General features: G+C 36.1%; 1 protein-coding gene across 1 annotated transcript in view; it reads right to left on the minus strand.

Annotated features, from left to right (window-relative positions):
* The window catches only part of CNTNAP2 (contactin associated protein 2), a 1,011,078-nt gene that overhangs the window by 291,485 nt on the left and 699,829 nt on the right, over positions 1-19,764 (minus strand). Inside the window, exon 13 of the mRNA XM_054274302.1 lies at positions 6,677-6,877. Within this exon, the coding sequence (XP_054130277.1) occupies positions 6,677-6,877 (201 nt within the window). The remainder of the gene's footprint in view (positions 1-6,676; positions 6,878-19,764) is intronic.

Here is a 19,764-nt window from a genome sequence, read left to right on the forward strand (position 1 = left end):
GTCTGGGGTGGTTCATACCTCAAATAGTCACACATATATTAATAATCACACCATATCCATGCTTCATATTCTGTACACATTCTGCTGTGTTCCAGAGGTTTACCTGAACTCACCAGGAAAAGCCTGCATGATATCAAGGGTGGGATCTAACAACAAAAAACAATTCTTACAAAGCAGTTCCAGACGTTAACTGATGAGTGTTTAAAGAGGGTAGAAATCTTTCCAAATCCACAAGATCGATGCCCCAGGCTGCCAGGGTGGGCAGAATGTAGGAAAGCCTAACTCTAACCTTCAGAAGAAAGCCCCAGCCTCGAGAAATCAAACAGTACTGCCTCATCCATGAAAACAGGGCAGGCAATGTTTTAATAACAGTTGAACCCTTGTTATCTCATGATGCAAAACACAGGGCAATTAATGGAGAAAAGACCAAGAGAAGACCATAACACAATAGGGAATGGAGCTCTGTTTTATGCAGTAAAAAATGCCATTTTAACTGTGTATGTATAGCTGGATTATTTATACAGTTCTTTCTGTCACATTCGTCTCAGGGATGGGAGTGAAGACAGAAATGCTGGATATTTTTACTGCATATTTGCATAGGAAAAATATACTCAGGGCACTGTAAATGCATTTAGGATATGGGTAAGGAGAAATTCTTGACAAGACACACAATGATACACCACCCAGATCCATTTTGTCTGAGAAATTAATAAACTAATCTGTTTTGGTCATTCACCAGGAAGGACAACTTTTCCCCAGAACAACCTGGGTTTGTGCAGAAGCAGTGTCTCTGATTATTTCTGTGAAAACATTAACTATGAACAGTTTTAAACAACTTTGATAAAACGTGACACAATAAAAGCAGTGGGGAAATTATTGACTTTTTCTAATTTTCTTTTAAGAAATAAAAATAATTAATCTTTTTCCATAATAGGTAGATCCCATTCACACAGAGAGAGGGTATGAGAAACTCTTTGGAACATTCTGCTAGAATTTAAAGTTAAGTCATAGTCAAAGTTAAAAGTCATATGCATAACTTTTTCTTAAAAAGGCATAGCAAAGAAAACACCAGAGTTCACTGCACTGCAGTTACAATTTCCATAGAAGGTTTCTAATATTCACAAGGCTCTTATCAGCTACTGCTATTTCTAACAAACATCAAAGCAACATGTACCCTTTTCCACTTTAGTGATACTGGACTAAATCTAATTCCTACAGAACAGCAACGAAAACTTGGAAAATTAGCAGAAATGGTTCACCAGCTAAAAGAATGATGAAGATTGAGTAAAATTAGGAGACTCAGTGATTACAGTAGCAGAAAACCTCAAAAAAATTGGCAAGAGACAAGTAAAGCGGCAGAGTAAAACAGAGAAGGGTGTATTAACAACTGTCTGGAATAAAATGACCCCAAGATAATAATTTGTCTACCATTTAACTAAGAGGACTGGTGTGTATTTCATGAGAAACATTTAGCATATGAATTATTTTGTGCTTCTGTTGTATGGCAGCATAACAATGACTAAAGGAAAAAGAAATCCCCAAAAGCTAATGGTTTCCACTTCTAGGACAAGAACATGTAGATCAGAGTGGAGCAAGGTTATTATTACTGCTATCCTTGTGGTTTAAAAATCACTGGAAGTTGAAATCAGCTTTTCTAGAACATTGAGAAGAAGGGGTCAATCAATATTATTAAGGCTGGACGAGATACATGACAGTTTAGGGGCATGTTTTATGGGAGAAGATTGAAAACAGAATGATGAAGCCAGAGCAAGTTTTAGAGAGACTTCCATTCATCACTGTAGTACTGCAGAAATCCCATTCCTCCCTCAGACTCTTTTTCAAAAACTCTTGTTAAGCAGGAATTATATCTGCAACTAGCACTCTAGATCAGTTAATGGGTAGTGATGGCAAAGTTCATAAGTTCATTAAGTTCTGATTTGGATGGCTATAGCATATTGCAATTTTAAACTTTGTTTTTATCTGTCTACGCATAAATCCTACTTCCTACTGGTATTATGATTGCTTTATTGTAACTGAAACAACCAAACATCAAATTAAATTTTCTATTTCACCTGTTTAGCTCCTAAATTCATGAAGTTGTTGTCTCATTTCCTCCAGAGACAAACAGGCGTGAAACAGTAATTCATGTACTGCAATAACTCTGCTATATGTTTTTCATATGCTGCCTGCAGGCACAGTGAATAAGAATAAAATTGGAACAAAACACCAACAGATCTTGCTCTGTTTTCTGTATCTATGCTTTTAGCTCCCACTCTCTGATTATTTGTTACAGTTCCTATAGCTCTGGGAAATGGCAGACACAGATACTGTGAATGCAGCAGCCCTTCTCCCTTCAGGGTTTCATTCCCAGGGTGAGAGGAAGGATGGCAGAATCAGCATGCTGTTCTCTCCCCTCTTCCCAGGCAATGATCAGTGGCTCATGGAAAATTTCATACCAAGAAAGTCACAAGTGGGTATTATGAGGAAGTCTCATGAAAAGAGTCGATGAAGATGTAAAATTTTAACTAACATTTTGCATTCTATGAGTATATTGTATCACTGCTTCTCTGTATAATTTGGTTTCTACAGCAAAGAAGGGAAGCTTCTTTCTATAAGAGTAAATTGATACTACATATTGCCCTGCCTCATTCCCCCTTGTTAACCCGTGGGCACAAAAGGACTCTCTTCCACCCCCAGGATCCTCTTTGCATTAAAGGGAAATGTCCTATCACCTCCCATATCAACTGGAAAGTATATGGGCATCAAGAACCCCAAAACCAGACAGCTTTCTGAATGTCCTCAGTAGTAAACATATTATTATCCTCTCAAAATGAATGTTTCCAAGGGAACAAGCAGAAAAGAAGATATGAGAAATGCAATTGTAAAAGAGAAAAACAAACCCCCTCAAATCTACACTTTTTTTTTTTTTCAAATTTACATATATTTATGTTATTATGTTGCAATTATGATCCATGGACTTTTTATTTCATTCATTTATTAACTGCCACAGTTACTTGAATTGCCAAGATTAAGCCTCTATCATGAAAATAACTGCATGCTCATAAAGAAATTACTATTCTAAAAAAGCATATCTAAACAGACAATAGGAAGCATCAATCATACACTGATACAAAAAAACAAAACCAATAAACAACAACAAAATCTGCAGCAGTCAGAGCAAATCTGTACCAAAGTCAGGAGCATAAAGGCTGTGAGACAACTGGAGCCACTGCAGGATCCCTGATTGAAAACAGTTTCCTCAGAAATTTATGGTGTACCCATAATTTTACTGTTTCTTGTGATAGCATAGTGTTTTTTCAGCAGAGGTGTCTGGTTTTGTACTTCCTCAAGCAAGTCACCAAGCCATCTTGACTAATTTTGTTTTTTGGATAGTCTTTAGTGAAGCTTTGAAACAGATCCCTAGGTTTTAATATAATTCATAACATATTGGGCTGCAAGTTCAAAACAAAACAAAAAAAACAAACCACAACAGAAAAGACAGAAAATTGCATTTCCAGATAGCCTTTGCTGATTACTAGACAAGGATTGTTCATTCAGCTTTGAGCAGAAAATTGAACCAGACGACCTTCTGCAGTACATTCAAACCTGAATTATCCTACAGCCTTATGAGATCCCTAGGTATGTTTTCAGAAGTCACTTATGACTTCATTTGCATGGAACTTATTACTATCTTCCCTCAGACTAAGTAGAAAGGCAATGGCATTATTACCTGTAAAATCACTCCCAATCCCTCTTGTCAGCAATGATTTTAAACTGTTTGCTAGGATGTACATGTTACTTTGCATGGATGAAAAACTCATTATTAAGAAAAAAAGACATGGACATGAAACAATAAAGTCTTTAAGTCTAAAACTCAGAACAATGAGAATTCTTAGTTTGTACAGATTAATTTTCATATATACCTCTGAAATCAGATGACAATGAGAATTCTATGAGTGCTGTGCCTGCAGCCAGAAAAACCTCTCAACAAAATGGGGTTATTAATATGAAGGTTTTTCTCAAATACAGAATTTTGATGTAGCTTCTGTTTCATACCAAAAATATTATTTGAGCTATTCTTAGTAGCAGAATCAGTGGAGTTGTATATATCTCTACCTTGTCAGGAAACACCACAACAATAAGCAGCAAAAGCTGTAGTCCACTTACAGCTAATAATTACCTGTCATTAATAGATCAATAAACATCTGGAGTCCTGACTTGTTTAAATATGTTAACTGATCAATTTCTCCCTGGAAGCATGTTGTAAAGTGACAGGATTCACAAGACACAAAAAGTGAAAAAGCTGAATTGCTTAACTATCTTCTCTGTTTTCTCAGTTCACTTTGATGCACTTTAAAACAAAAGGACCTTTCTATCCTAAGTGGTTTTTAAACATCTGAAATATGTATCTGTAAAGGTCAAGGCCACAAACACTATCCTGATCCCATGATGCTAACAGAGGTTTTACTATTGGCTGCAATACCACCAGCACTTTTCTCACTTCCTGAGAAATACAAGATTTTTTTTCTTGTTTTTTACCTTTTTTTTTTTTTTTTTTTTCATTTCTTTGTGTGGGAAATGTACTGCAATGATTTATATGCAAAGCTCAGTGGTGGAAGATGCCACATGAGTGCTTTGAGCTGTGCTGTGAGATGAATAGGGTGTCATAATATATTCAGCAAATATGGCAACCCTCCAGAACAGAGAAAGGTATGAAAAATTATTTCCTTAGTTTAGAAACCGTACACTGAAGCCAAGAAGCCATAGAAAGAAAATGTATTGGCCTCTTTCCCACTTACACACAAATCACTGTTGTTCTATGTGTACAAACCACTAAAAGTGTTATGCAAACACTGCAGTGTGATTTTTTGTTACTGTCTAGGTAAAAATAATCTTTTTGCTTCTTTCTCTTGCTTAAAAAGAAGCAAAACCTAAACCCATATTATAGAAAATCTGTTCAAACTCACTTTCCAGACAAAAAAATGTCTTATAAAGAATTTCTAAGAGAAATTATTTTTCTGTACAAAAGGTGAAAACATGAAGAAGGAGATAGTTGCAAAATACACTCAAAATTTTCTAAGAGCCTTAAAAATGTAAGTATTTGGAACTGCTTGTTCCTTAGAAAAAAAAAATCAGCAAGTTAGTATTTTGTGTGCTGCTTAATTGCCCTTTAAATCTAGAAGCTAGGGTAAACATCTGCAATTACGGCATATATTTATTATAATATAAATATATATTAACAAGTACAAATTGAAATAATAGTCTTATACATATCAAGAAGAAGAATCTAACACTGCACTCTGTGCAAACGATGAGCTTTCTAAGCCCAGTATCTCCAGCTCTATTACCAAATAAAATTTGCCTTCTAAATACCTGCCAAAACTGCATTCATACACAACTTTTCTGAAGCATATGCAAGCAGGGAGTTTGTATCCATCAGCAGAATCTAATCAGAACACCTCTAGTTATGAACATGATTCAGGATCCTGTGCATCAAGGCTCAAGAAGGAAGAAATCATTTCCCACATTGCAGGGTCTCTGTGCTACGCTAAATTTAGCAAAATAACAGCAACAGAGACAAAGCATGCATTAGAAATAGTTAAAAAGCAGCAGGGAGGATGGAGAGGAATAACAAGCATTACATGTCTATTAACTAATGGAATGCTTATGGAAATAGGAATAAGATACACATGCATTCCAAATGAATACTTATCTATAGCACCATGAGAAAATATTCAAAAAAATTTATGAGGGAAAGCAACCTAAAGTATAACACTGTAAGCATGCAGCCACCAAATTAATCTGAAATGCATTTGAATTGCTCTTATCACCATGAACTCAGTTCACAGTCACCAAAATGTGTTATATGTTCCCACTTATAAACCAGTTTCCCTAAGTACCATTAAGATTTATTCAACACCAAAATTTATCATACACAATGAGAGCATATGTAAAGTACTTGCTCCATATTAATAGAGCTTTTAAAATACAATTCCTTCTTTGTGCGCTAATTCTGGAACAACTAATACTTTTGTCTTTACTGGTTACAACTAACATTTGTTGAGGAGGCACATATAGAAAGGGTCTCTTTTCCAGTAAAACTACACAGCAAAAGAACAATCTTATGCTTAATCTACTTGTAGGTAATAGCATATAATTTCTCACACAATTGCATTACTGACCATGCCAGTCTCTACAATATATAAGGCATATGATTATCCTTTCATTATTATTAAATGCTCTGCATTTAAGAAACTGTTTCAAAAGTGTTAGTGGAAAAATTCTAACCTTCATTCAACCCTTGCTGACTGTAGCATATGAAAGCTGACAACCAGAAAAACAGGATAAAGTTCAAAGCAATTTTTCAATGCCTCTATTGATTAAACTTTAAAAGCTACTGTGTTTACCGAATGCCTCCTGCTTTAAGGAGCAACAGATCTGAGAGGAGAACACACAAACACTTAGTGCAATACCAATCATTTTAGTAGGGAGCAAACAGGCAAATTTTCTTAAGAAAATAGTGTCTTCTGTATTTTCACCCTCCTTGTCATCTTTAACAAAGGAGAACAAAGAAGTATGTTCAATGAATGTACTTACCTAACAGCAATACCTGTTAAATTGTTGAGCTAAAGCTCTTTAACACCGTATTTAATGGATATCCCCAATCTCAGCCTACCTGGTGTATTCAGCAGCCGGGACATTTTGCAAGAATAGGAGATAAACTGCTCACAGTATTCAGCACTACTGGTAATGGCAGAAATCTGGTCCATTGATGCACTGTAGTTCAGCTGCAGCACAGATAACTTCTCCTGGCTGCTACCTCCCACAGAAGTCTGCATTTGCAGATCATGGTACACAGTTGTCCATACTTTATCCTCTGAAAGAGAGGGCGAGAAAGACAAGACAAGAACTGGTAAGAGACAGACAGGGGAACCGAGTTCAAATAAATTCAGGCCTTTGTCAAAAGATAAAACTATTCCACAAGACAGTTGTTGATATTTGGTAGTGGGGAAGGAGGGCACTGCACACAAAAGTTCATCATGTGACAGCATAGTTCCAGCTATGAACTGATGAAGGGAAGAAACTCTGATCACCTTTATGAAAAGATATCAAAGATACCATGTGAGAAGTCTTCCTTAAACAACTGATGCTTATAGTTACATATGGAACTAATAAGGATTAACTTTGGTTAGAAAGGCAGAAGGCTGATGCCCTAAAGATTCAAAGCCTTTATGTGAAGAACATTCACTGCACATGGTAAATTGATGTGGGCTGGAGTGAAACACTGCTTTAGTAAAGTAGTAGTAAAGTAACAATGAGGATTCACCGAATTCTCATGTGGTTACACATTTAGTAATTAAGACCAAAAATTTTTCCACATTATTTATCCAGGATGTGTTCTAGGGTAAAACAAAATTACTGCTTATTGAGACTTAAATATTTTAAAATAGTATCACCATATAACTTTACTGATTATGGTTATGGTGCAGATAGCACCACAGGAACTAATCAAAGTAGAATGGAAATACAAAATATATCTGTTTAGTTGTGAAAAGGCACAAAGAAGGAAGAAAGACAACTTCAAATTTTTTGATTTCTCTACAGCAATATTGGCCAAATCCCAACACCTGCTACAAACTTTTTTGCAGGGTCATGCAGGGAGTATGTTTTATCCAGCCCAGAACAATGTCTGTATACATTTTATTTCTCTAAATCACTGAACAGCAAGTCACTAGAAACGTAACTGTGAACCATTTGTCTGTAGTTACCAGAGAAGATTTAAGATGAAGTATTATAATAATGAAACAGCACATTCCACACTCCTTTTATAGCAAGATTTGTTGAAGTTGGATGGGAGTTTAGAAAGGAAACGAAGACAAGGCACAGAAACTTTGCTGTTATAGACCAACCATTTATTTTTCTTAGAGAGAAATTCCACTGAACCAAAAAGAAAAAAATATTATCTGAGTAATATAGGGCTTCAGAATGATAACTAGGAAGATTTGGTCAATATTATTGATACTGTCTTCCTGTAAGAATGCTATTCTATCACTTAGGTGTGAAGAATTTTTAAAATTTAGGTTGACTAGGTACCACTCTAAAAATCCACTATCTCTGCTGAAATGTACTACTTATGTTGAGCATCTCACATAGACAAGGGCTGAAATAGGTCAATTATCCTCTGTAAACAAACCACAGAAAATTCTCTTTTCTCCAGACATTAACCTGAAACACATCACCACAAAACTTCCTAGAAGTGAATCAGATTTTGTCAGTAATATTTGTCATGTAAGGCTTTTTCATATTTTAAGTTGTTTTTCAGTTTTTCTTTTAATTCTTCTGCCTTATATATTTCCACTCCTGAGGGCAAAGTCAAAGAAATCTGTCTTGGAATAAAAAGTAAACCTTAAAAACATCACTAAGAATCTATTCTGGTGCCTTAAGCTGGCTTGTGGGAAAGCCCAGATTCCCAAATGAATCAGGCCTTTGCCCCAGCTGTTCTGTCAAGCAACACCATTGACCACAGCTGTCCTTCAGAGATACAAAAATAAAACACACCCACACTGCTAACTTTGCTGTATTTATCACAAAAACAGACTCTCCAGGGAGATCACCTGGCATTTTCTAAGTATACTTATTCACCTGACAGATGCGCCATACAGCGATAAAACCCATAAAATGTGGTGCATTGCAGTATGTTTTCAATTCTCCTATGTAAATCTCTTGCCTGTTAATGCAAATCTCAGTCATTCTAAAACTTGTGGCCTGCACTTCAATATTTTAACAACATGGTAACATCTTGCTAAACTGACACACACTCAAAAGTGCTTCAGTAATTCTTCACCAAGTTTACAGGAATGTGCTCACATCCACTGATGAGTTTTGGTGTGACCCTGGGTTAAGACAACTCTCCACACTATGATTATCCTTATCTCCAGGATTCTGTGCTCTGCCTTATTTTCCAGTCCTAATTTTTACTGCATAGTGTCAGGCTATTTTGGATTATATTGGAATCATGCGGACCCATGTGTTTGCAACTGATATGGTGTTAAGTCTTTCTAATCAAATGTTCAGAGATAAGGTAAGCAAAGCAGACAAATCCTCCACAGGTTGTACACATGACTAGCCAAATGAAATGAAATTCAGCATATGATGCAAGATGGTTATTATTTTAGTATTCATATCCTTAGTCCAAAGCTCTTTGTAAAACACAGCAATATTCTTGCATTGAGAAAAAGAAAGTAAAAAACCAGGAGAAAGGAATCGTGCTCCCAATTACCAATAAAAAATTTTTAATTGTTACCTGTCAAATTACATAAAGAATATAATCCAGTTTCGTTAAGAGCCTCATATGGAAGTTTCCTGCAGATTCATTTTCAAGAAAGGATTGAGATAGTTTATACATTCACTGACAAAAACGTCTCATTTGTGGCAGAAAACACTGTACATGTAAGAACACAAAAGTGTCAGTAAGGAATGTGCTAGGGCAGTTAGAGTCTCATTTTGAATTTTTGATCCAGCTAAGACTCCTAGTCTAGCCACTAAGAAGGTACAGAATGTGACTAGCAGTAGGAATTGTGTTAGGCACAATGTTTGAGGAGGAATTTTCCTATGGATAGCAGATTCTAGTCAATATACAGTCACTTCCCCTCCAAGTTAGGAAATTTAATCTTTACTGTGGCACACTGTACTAAAGATGATATAAACACACCCTTGTCAGTCAAATGCATCCTCTGAACAACTTCAGAACCTTTCTGTCAAAATATAAGTACTACTAATGGTTAAGTGCTTGTTGCACCTTGTAATTGATCTTTTTATCAATAAACATATATATGTGCATAAAGTCAATAATCATTTACAGAAAAGCAACTTAATCTCTTCCTGCTGTCTAAAAGATGATGGGAGATTGACTAGCATACATCTGGTCAGATACTGAAAATAAACCTAGGTCTTATTGCACTTGCAACTAATTTTTTGATAGTCTGGCTCAAATGACCCATGAACACATTCAGCAAGCGTCTTGTCCAAACTCTGGAAGCTGAAGCATCTGTGCCTGCAGGTCAGGCACAGAGAGAGGGTGAGGCAGAAATTGCAGCTAATGTACAGGAAGGAAGTATCTTCTCTGGGTATCAATGCTCATCACATATTTCCCTGATTTAAGTGTAAAGCACTGCCGTGACACAAGGACCAAAACTGGACAGGATGGTATGGCCTTTCCTGGGCTGGGAAAGCACATTAACAGACAAAAATCTATCTCCCCTCCACATTGCTATTAGAGTTTGCTATTGCTATTAGATTACCAAATGCAGATTCGTGAATACATGTAGTTATACATTTGTGGGGCTGGCTTCAAGGTGTCTGAAAAGACTCAAAGGAGATAGATGCTAGGCAGAAATCTCAACCTTATCTACTGAGTGTTGATTATAAACTGCTTTTTGCCTTTTAGTCTTAAAAATTTGTTAAGTGTGTTTATACTTTCCATGGAAATCAGCTAGGCATTTGTAACTTGAAGATGAGGCCAATATCTTCACTCATGTTTTCAGTTTCTCAGAAACTCCTTATTTCTTGAGACCATTCTTGAGAGAGATGGAATCAGTACCCTGCTTGCAGTCACCTTCCATTACAGAAAAGTTAATGCAGATAGTTCACACTATCTCAAATATCTGTATCTTCACCATTGATGGTATTGCCCCCAAGTAGCTGAGAATAGGATATGGTATTCATAGTTAATATATCATTATTTTCTGTCAATAGTACACAGAAGTCCCATTTAAGGTATGCAGAAGTGAAAAATCTGTCCTAGTTAACAGTAATTTGATACATATTCCTGGCAATTCCTGTCACCACAACACTGGAATGAGTATTCCCCTAATACACAAGCAGTTATTTGAAGAACACCTGGCATTTGGCTATTGCTAACCACAAGTGTTTAGAGACAATTTGTCAGCCACAGCTGTGTGTATGACTTAGGCACCACCAAAATACCGTTCCCCTACACATGGAAGTATATGAGGTCCTAACTGGATTAACTAGGCTGATTCTAGCTTTCCCACTGGAGGACAGAGTACCAGCACCAGCTAATTGCTAACACTTCAGGAAAATAAGGGCCTCAAAGATGACTACTTCTTCATTCAAATGCATGTCTTAGAGGTTTTTTTAATGGTGCATAGCATGTTGCAGTTGCACAGGAAAACAAAATAATGGCAGAACCCTTTTTTTTTAGCAGTGAAGATGAAGTAGAATTTTATTTGAATAGAATGCCAAAAGCCAGTATCCATAGATTCTTAATAGAATTCATAATGGTTTTCACTAAGAACAATCTAATTAGATCCAAACTGCTGATACATTTGATGCAATTATAGAGAAAATAGGTTCCCTCTAATTTAGTCTGTACATTACTCTTCACTGAAACTGTTCTTCTCTAACAGATATATATTATAGTAAGATTAAGTTTCTTAATTTAAGAATAATTTTTCTAAGAAAGGAAATGACCACTGTCATTTATGTCCTTAAAATGACAATAAAGTGACATAATTTATTTTGCTGAAATTACTTTTCAGTTGCAATGACTGATCTACAGTTCTACCCACTCACTACTCCTTTTTCCAATAAAAAGTGAAGTAGGTGGCTAATAAAATAATCAATAAGTATTAGTAATGGTTCACTAATAAAAAGGGAAATGAAATAAAAAACTTCCTTTTTCACCAGCTATTCAAGTGATCAAATAAAATATTAACATAAGTGATTTTTCCCACTTAATATTCAGGGTATTTCATGATATTATGATATTTATCATTATGCTATTGAGTATTTTGCAGATAGTCAGTTTTTGCTATCACTGAACTTTACTCATTTGCTTGGTGATCAGTTAAGCAAGAACTTGCTTCTCACAAACAAATTAAGTAATCTTTTGTAATGATAATTACTGATAATAAGTTTGAAAAAAAAAATTCAGAAAACTTAATGCTTTAATTCCACAGCTATGGATACACTTTTCCACTTTTATTTTAATCTACAGCTATATGTATTGCTACTAGAGTTTTATTTTTTTTTTTTAATTAATGGACTTATATGTTGAAGATAGTATTTTATTAGGTATGTTCAGGAAATCAGAAAACAGCTTGATTTCTCAGAAAAGATCATCTGCTCCCTTCATTTCCCTCAATATATCTGTGGTGGGTGTTTTGATGGATGCAGTTTCCTGAGCTAAAAATTGGCTGATGTATGAGAGCACCTTGATTCCTGGTTCAAACCTTGGAGAAGATGATTTTGAGAATTCCTGAGCATATAAAAGCCTGGAGGTGGTTCCTTACTAGGCATCCTGATTTTGCCATCATCAGTCCTTTTGTCCCTTCAAATTAGATCACTGCAGTATGTTCTACAATATGCTACACTAGAAATTACTGAAGAAACTAGAAAGTGTCCACCCATTTAAAAGTGGACTGCCTTCTAGGGAGGACAAAAATTAGAATTGTAATCATCTCATATTCTACGGTCTGCAATTTTATTTTCTGATAAGAGCCTTCTTGGTATTCTTAAATTGTGTGGGATGGTAACACAACAGTCATTGCTTAGTTTATTCACATTGCTACTTTTTTTGCAACAGTTTTGTAGACACAAGACCTGATGTACCCAACTGATGTGGAAAAAACTACAGCAGACCATATCCTCTTCTCCAGCCTTTTATATTTCTCTTGGTGTGTGTTTATATATAAAAGCTCAAACCTATATATAGCAATTTAAAATGAAATCTGCTGTGGACTTCAAAGAAGCTACAGTTGAGTTTATAAAAATGAAAAATATACATTCGTTTGAAGTTAATGAGTGCTTTGACTATCTTGTCTGAGATTTGGAAATGTCAATTTTGCAGTACAGTTACTCTGGTGATATGAACTGCTATCATCTTACTATTGTAGAAAATGGGGTTTAGACAGAGAAATCCGATATTCCGAAAAAAAGAGAGTAATTGAAGAGTGTTTTTATGAACTGAATTCTATAGAAAGCAAAGCCAGTCAGTTTCTTAATCTATTTAGGTGGGGAACAGAAGCAATCTGAAAACGTAATTGAGCCATTCCTGTGCTCATTTTCCATGTCTACTCCTTTCATTCCTTCCTTCCATTGTTTCTTGATGAAGATAATAATGAATCTTCAAAGTTACCTGAGACTCTTAAGTTCTTTTTTACTTACAACGGTGTCCTGTGAAGCAATACACTTCCCTTGTATTTACATAGTCTCTTTCATAACAGTTGAGGAATAAGAAAATTTTATTTATTTTGTGAACTTACAGTGATATTGAGGGATATAATTTTCTACCAATTTATATACAACAGATAACTTCATAGACTTTACAAAATAGAGTGGAAGGAAGTGGAAGGACCAAAAGACAGTTTTGTGGGAACCAAAAGTTTCCAGAGAAGTGATAATGAAATGGCTGTTCCAATGAAACTTGTTAGAAATCTCAAGGGACACTAGCAAAGTAGCAAGTAGAGGATGAATTCTCTGATTTACCAGAGATGATTTTGCACTATTCAACACAGTTGTATGTGAAAAGCTAATGATAAGACTACCTTGAGAACAGAATAGAGATCACTCGTGCCTTCAAAGAAAAAAGACTGCAACAACAGATATTGTTATGCTGAAAAATGTGCCTGGGGAAAATAGATTAAATCTGATCTGTGCCCCAATGTCAAAAACTACCTCCTATGGGTGTTATTAGAGGCACGAGTTTAAAAAAATCCTCTATTGAAAGGAATAATAAATAATGAGATACAGTATAGCCATATGAAGGAGGACTCGGATCATTTAAGTGCCTGGTCTAACAGATGGCAATTGCAGTTCAGTTTAGATTAAGGAACATTAAAGTCAAGAACAAAGGACATAAAAGAATTAACAGTGTGGTTGTTTTCAGCACAGTGAGCAGAATATGAGCAAAGGCTGAAAACTTTTTTGTAACAGTTCAATAACTGAAGAATCAAGAACTGATTCTACTTTCTCAGGAGCAGCCTCACATATAAACAAGTACTACACAAACAGGAAGATCGAATATGTCTCCTTTAAAGCATCTTTCAGTTCATTGTAGCACATCACAGGAGCATATGCACATTAAAAAAATGAACTACTGCATGATGGTTTTTTTTTATAGAGCAACATAGCACAATCCTTTATCTATGATCCCAAACAAGTCTTCCTAGAATAGCTGAAAAAAAGTAACACAGTTTTAAAAAATATATGAAAGGATTTCAAGGATATCCTGAAGAAAAGGGTTTGTCAAAGCTTTCACTATGTTAGCTAGGACCATAAGAAAACATTTCTTGAGCTGTTCTGACTGACTTTATTTTCATGGAGAGACAGAAAGACACTAATGCAGGTCTCAAGTGCTACCACTAAAAACTCCCATTACCTTTCATTCCACCTTCAGCTAAGTGCTTGGATCCTCACCATATTCTACACTGATGCAACTTAGTTCTCTCAAGAAGAACATACTCCACTCTCCTCTCTCACATCCTGCTAACCCCACTCTGTAGACAGGAAAAGGAATATAGTGTGCTGAAGTACCCTTTCTAATTATTCCATCAGTAAACTGAATGTTAGGCAACCTACTGAAAAAACTTTTTATTTTTCTTTCAAAAGGCGCCTCCAGACTGGAGAAGTTACACTTCTAAGTTTTAGTGCATGTTCTTGGTAGTTTGCAATTATTTCATCATTATTCTGAATCATATTGGCCACATTTAAATTTAGGAATCCGATTTTAATTACTGCATAAATCTAAGCATTGCCTAATTAAAAACAAAAACTACTATTATACAGATTTTAGTGCAAAATCGTGTTTCCTGTATTTTTTGACAACTGTGCTAAAATTTCTTTAGATAATTCAAAAAGCATAGATATTGGATGGACAAGATAGACAGCAGAATGAAGTTTAGTTATGTTGGGACTGACAGAAGAATTTTGATGTCTTCAATGTCTTTATTTGTAATCTCTCAAACCATGACTTGAATTCTATACTAAATTACCATGCCATGCATTATTTTAAGACATTCTATGAAAATTTTTAGTACACCTGTAGTATGTGTACATATGTGGCACAGAGTGATATTAGGGGAGAAGAAAAAGTCAATCAGACTTCGTAGTAAAGTCAGCAAATTTAATAAAGTATGCTTAAAAGATTTTCGTAATCTGAATATTATCTCATTCTAAATTTGCCTCATTCTAATGTTGTCTCATTCTAAATTTGACAGTAGAAGAGAAAACCCCACAAATTTCTATGCCAGTTTACAGTAAAAGACACAGCTTAGTCCTGAGAAAAGACAAATATCCCGTTTCCATGTGTGAGTAGTAAAGCTCACAAGTATAATTCTTCTAATGGAAGAATTAAAAGTACTATTGGAATGAGAAATAAAAACCATGCTAGATCAATAAGAAACTTTTAACTTCTGGAAATTCTGTTAAGTTTTTCATTTCTTTGTAGACAAAGGATGCCTTCTCTTTCCCTCTCGCCTCAGGACTACCATTAAAACACCATAATCTATTGCAGGGGACATTTGCACCTGAAGGAACAGAGTGCTTTTATACAAACGTATTTTTAAAGAAAATAAAAATTAGCATTTTCAGAAACTCCAACTATCCTTGCAGTATCCTACCCCAAGAATCCTCTATGCATCTGTAAAAGTTTTACCCTAAGTGCCATATAGCTCAAAGACAGTGCTGTGTAAAAACAACTCTCTGAGAAAGCCCAATGCTGCAGCACTGCCTTGCTGGCCTCCTGCTAGCAGATATCCAGCAGATTCTTTCTTTCAGAAAGTTCTGACATGAAAAGAAATGAAGGAATATGTCTATTTCCATAAACCTAGTGTTACTGAATAGTCTTGTTATGCCTCAATATAGAAATCACAGCATACAGGAAACACTGTAGAATTTGGAGAAGAGGGTGGCATATGTGAAAATGAAGTTGCTTTTTTACTAGATCTAATATTACTTTCTTTGCCATCAAAGCATTGTGTATACTATCCCATATACTCCAAATCCACTGAGAAATATAACACCATCTATGAATAAATTTAACACATCTCATTATGCAGAAATTATATATTTTAAATTGATAATTCTGAGATGCTGGAAAATTCATGACTGTGCATAATTGAACTTTGTAGTTCAGGTTCAACAGAACTGAATAGCTGAGTGTTTTGTTGTATCATTATCTGGAAAAAGAGGTATTAAACTGTCTCTTTTCCTACATAGGTACCAAATATATAGGGAAACCAACCATTAAAACAGCAAAACATTTTCTAGAGCAATGAGAAATTTTCAAGGAAACATCTCTTCACATTCATCAGCCTGACATTTAGAGGTTGTGAGGAATACTACACTGGACCAGACAAATTCCACATGCGGTTAAGCTGATTCCTGCAAAAGTTGACTACAGTTTATCCATGTACTCCAGCTTGCTTGGCCTGGACCTACCCTTTGGCCTTGGTCAATCACTCTTCTTTACATATATATAATCTTTTTCTTGGTAAGTGCACATGCACCTCATGCAACTTTCCTGGCAACTAAGCTGCTTGACTACATTTTATTTAGAATTTTAAATTATTTCTCCATCATAGTATAAAAAGACGACATCGGGAATAAAATAAGTACTTTTGAAGTGAAATTTTCAAAAATGATGGAAAACCATTTAGCCATCAACTACTTAGGGGTCTTCAAGTGCATTCTCTAATTATTAACCACTTGGCTATTTATTTCATTCAGCTTCCCCATATCCAACAAATAGGAAGTTTATTTCCTTGAAGAAGACAAATAAATTATACTCCCTTGAATATTAAGGCAGCCTTCTGAATTCCATAGGGACCTCCAAGAACATTCAAAAAGTCTGTGGAGTTCCTCTTGCCCATCAGAGATAAATATGTACATGTGTATAATAAGTATACACTACGGCAGAGAATGCTCATTGCTTAACTTCTAAATATTGCCCACTACAGAAGATTAAATACTTGAACAAAATTCTGAGATTTTATGAAGGCTATTGACTTTGTTACACTCCGAGAAGCTGCAGAAATCAAATCTCCTTGCTAATGCAGGTCTAAAACTTGCATAACTGACTATGCATATTTATTCCTTCCATATTATTAAAACAATTAAAAATGCACATATCCACAAAATTTTGATGCATAAGGAAACAAAAGTAGACACAAAATTTCCCCAATGAATTCAATGGGCCAAAGGTTTCATTCTGCTTCTCTAAAAGAGACTTCTGCACTGATTGAGAGGGGAAACAGTAAGAAAAGGGAGAAAAATACCTTAACTCCCTTAAACTCCAGCTTCATGGTCCACTGGGTGAAGAACTGGCCAAAAGGTGAGGCTCAAAGGGTTGTGGTGAATGGGGCTAGATCTGGCTGGTGACCAGTGATGTTCCTCGGGGTGCAATTCTAGAGCCAGTTCTGTTCAATGTTTGCATCAGTGATCTAGATGCATTAGTTGAATGCATGGTGAGCAGGTTTGTGGAGGATTCCAAACTGGGAGGTGTTGTTGACTCTTTCAGGAGGGGGGACAAGAGGCCTTGTACAGGGATCTGGATAAGTTGGAGTACTGTGGAATCATCCATGGCATGCAATTAGACAAGAGCAGATGCTGGGTTCTCCACCTGGGATGCAGCAAGAGCAGATGCAAGTCTGGGCTGGGAGAGGAGTGGCAGCAGAGAAGGGTCTGGGAATGCTGCTTGACAGGAGGCTCAACAGGAGCCAGCAGTGTGTGCTCTGGCAGCCAGGAGGGCAAACCCCATCCATCCTGGAGTGCATCAAACACAGCATCACCAGCCAGTCAAAAACAAGCGATTACCCTGCTGCATTTAGCACCATTGTGGTCTCCCCCTAAGTACTGTGTGAGGTTATGGGCCCCATAATTTAAAAAGAGAATTAGGATACTTGAATGTTTTCACAGGAAGACACCCAAGCTAGGGAAGGGGCTGGCAGGAATGTTCTCTGAGGAGCGACTGAGGGCACTGGTCTCGTCTAGTTCGGAGAGGAGGAGGCTGAGGGGGGCCCTCACTGCTCCCTGCAGCTTTGAGGAGGGACAGTGGTCTGCAAAGTGGGCAGCCACCAGTGTCTGAAGGAGAGCACATGGGCAATGCGAGTCTTTCTGCCCAGGGACCTGTCCATCCCTTGCTGGCCTTGCACTTCACATAGCTGCTGGGTGTCCTTTTAAAGTAATCTGGGCATTCAGACACTGTGAGTCTGGGGATTTGTACCTGTACTTTGCTTTGGGTGTAGGGATGCCAGAGGTGAAAGCAAGGCATTGGGTTTCCTCTGCATGAACTCTGCACAGAGTAGAGCATGAAGGATTCAGACACTGCTCCTTACCTAGCACTAATACATTTGCTTACAGTGGGGTCTCCTAATTTATAGTACCCAGAAAACTCTTTCAAAGTAGCTGATGAAACTCAATTTCAGTAGAGTTGAAATTTCACTATAACATAATCTACTGAGTATCCACTTAGTGAGCAAAACTTTACTGAATATGCAGACTGGATAGCTCAGGAAACTTATCACAATGTAAAAGCCTTCCATCATTAATTCAAGAACCAAAACTAATCTCAGTTTTTAAGATATAAAACCAGCTTTCATTTGTAGCATTTTTTTAGCCCATGAAAAAAGATTGTATCCCAAAAGCAAAGATATGAAAGATATGCTACCTACGAAAATATCTGGCATTAAAATGTCAATGCTGAAATTCAGTCAACATTAAATTCAACAAAAGCAAAAGATCAAAATAAAGCTTTTAAGAATCTTTGCACTATATAGAAAAGGGGTGAACAGTCCTGTTTTCTTCAAAATCTGTTTTATTGCAGTTACTTGGCAGATATTCACTCTGGCATAAGAATATGTTGCAAATAAATGAAATATAAAAATCCTTCTATTACCTTTTAAAAAAATGATCAAGAAACAAAAACCTTCAAACATAAATACATACCTACCAGAAAGAAATAAGCATACCTAAAAGAAATAAAACATTAAATAAACTCTGGATTTTTTTACAGAGACAAAAGAACAGACAATTTGATGGAACTGACTACCTCAAGACATCCACAGATCTGGGCCAGGATTTAGGTTTACCTTTATTATTTGCTCAAAAGCACACAGGTAATACTGACGATTGCTCCACATGCAGTGCCATTCATGAATCTGAACTAATAGTTAAGAGACCATATAATGCAAAAAACATTATTGAAAAGGGAATAGGAAGAGAAACAATATTGATGTTGGTATTAAAATATTAGTTAAAAATACATTTCAACCAAATGTTAGCAACTGAGTTAATAGAAGACATCTCCCAGACCTGGAAACAAAAGGATGGGGAGGAACAGAAGTAATTTCAAGAGAAATTATCTTTGTTCTAGTTACACTTTCAAAAAACATTATGTAATTTGGAAATATTAAAATTTAATCTTGAAGAATTGTCTAGGTTTGGTACTTCACTTAATACTGAAACCCATAAGATTGATTAGTGACTTCTACCTAGGAAGAGGGCTGAAACAGCAGCTACTCTAATTTGATTGTTCTGTCTCTGATGCAACAAAAAAATGTGGTTTGCTGGTCTCTGCCATCTGCAGTGCTTCTTTTCCACTGCAGATGCCACAAAGCCCTGCAAAGCATTTGGAAGTATAGGTTTGCAATACAGCAGGGTGTTAAGTAACACGGTTTTTACTTTAATCTGACGGTTGTAGCAAAAATCTGCAACAGTGTCAGGCAGAAATGAAGCAACCACTCA

This window comes from Melozone crissalis, unplaced genomic scaffold (genome assembly GCF_028551555.1).
Source record: "Melozone crissalis strain CALT ecotype California unplaced genomic scaffold, PUWL_Pcris_2 ptg000016l_1, whole genome shotgun sequence".
Lineage (NCBI taxonomy): Eukaryota > Metazoa > Chordata > Aves > Passeriformes > Passerellidae > Melozone > Melozone crissalis.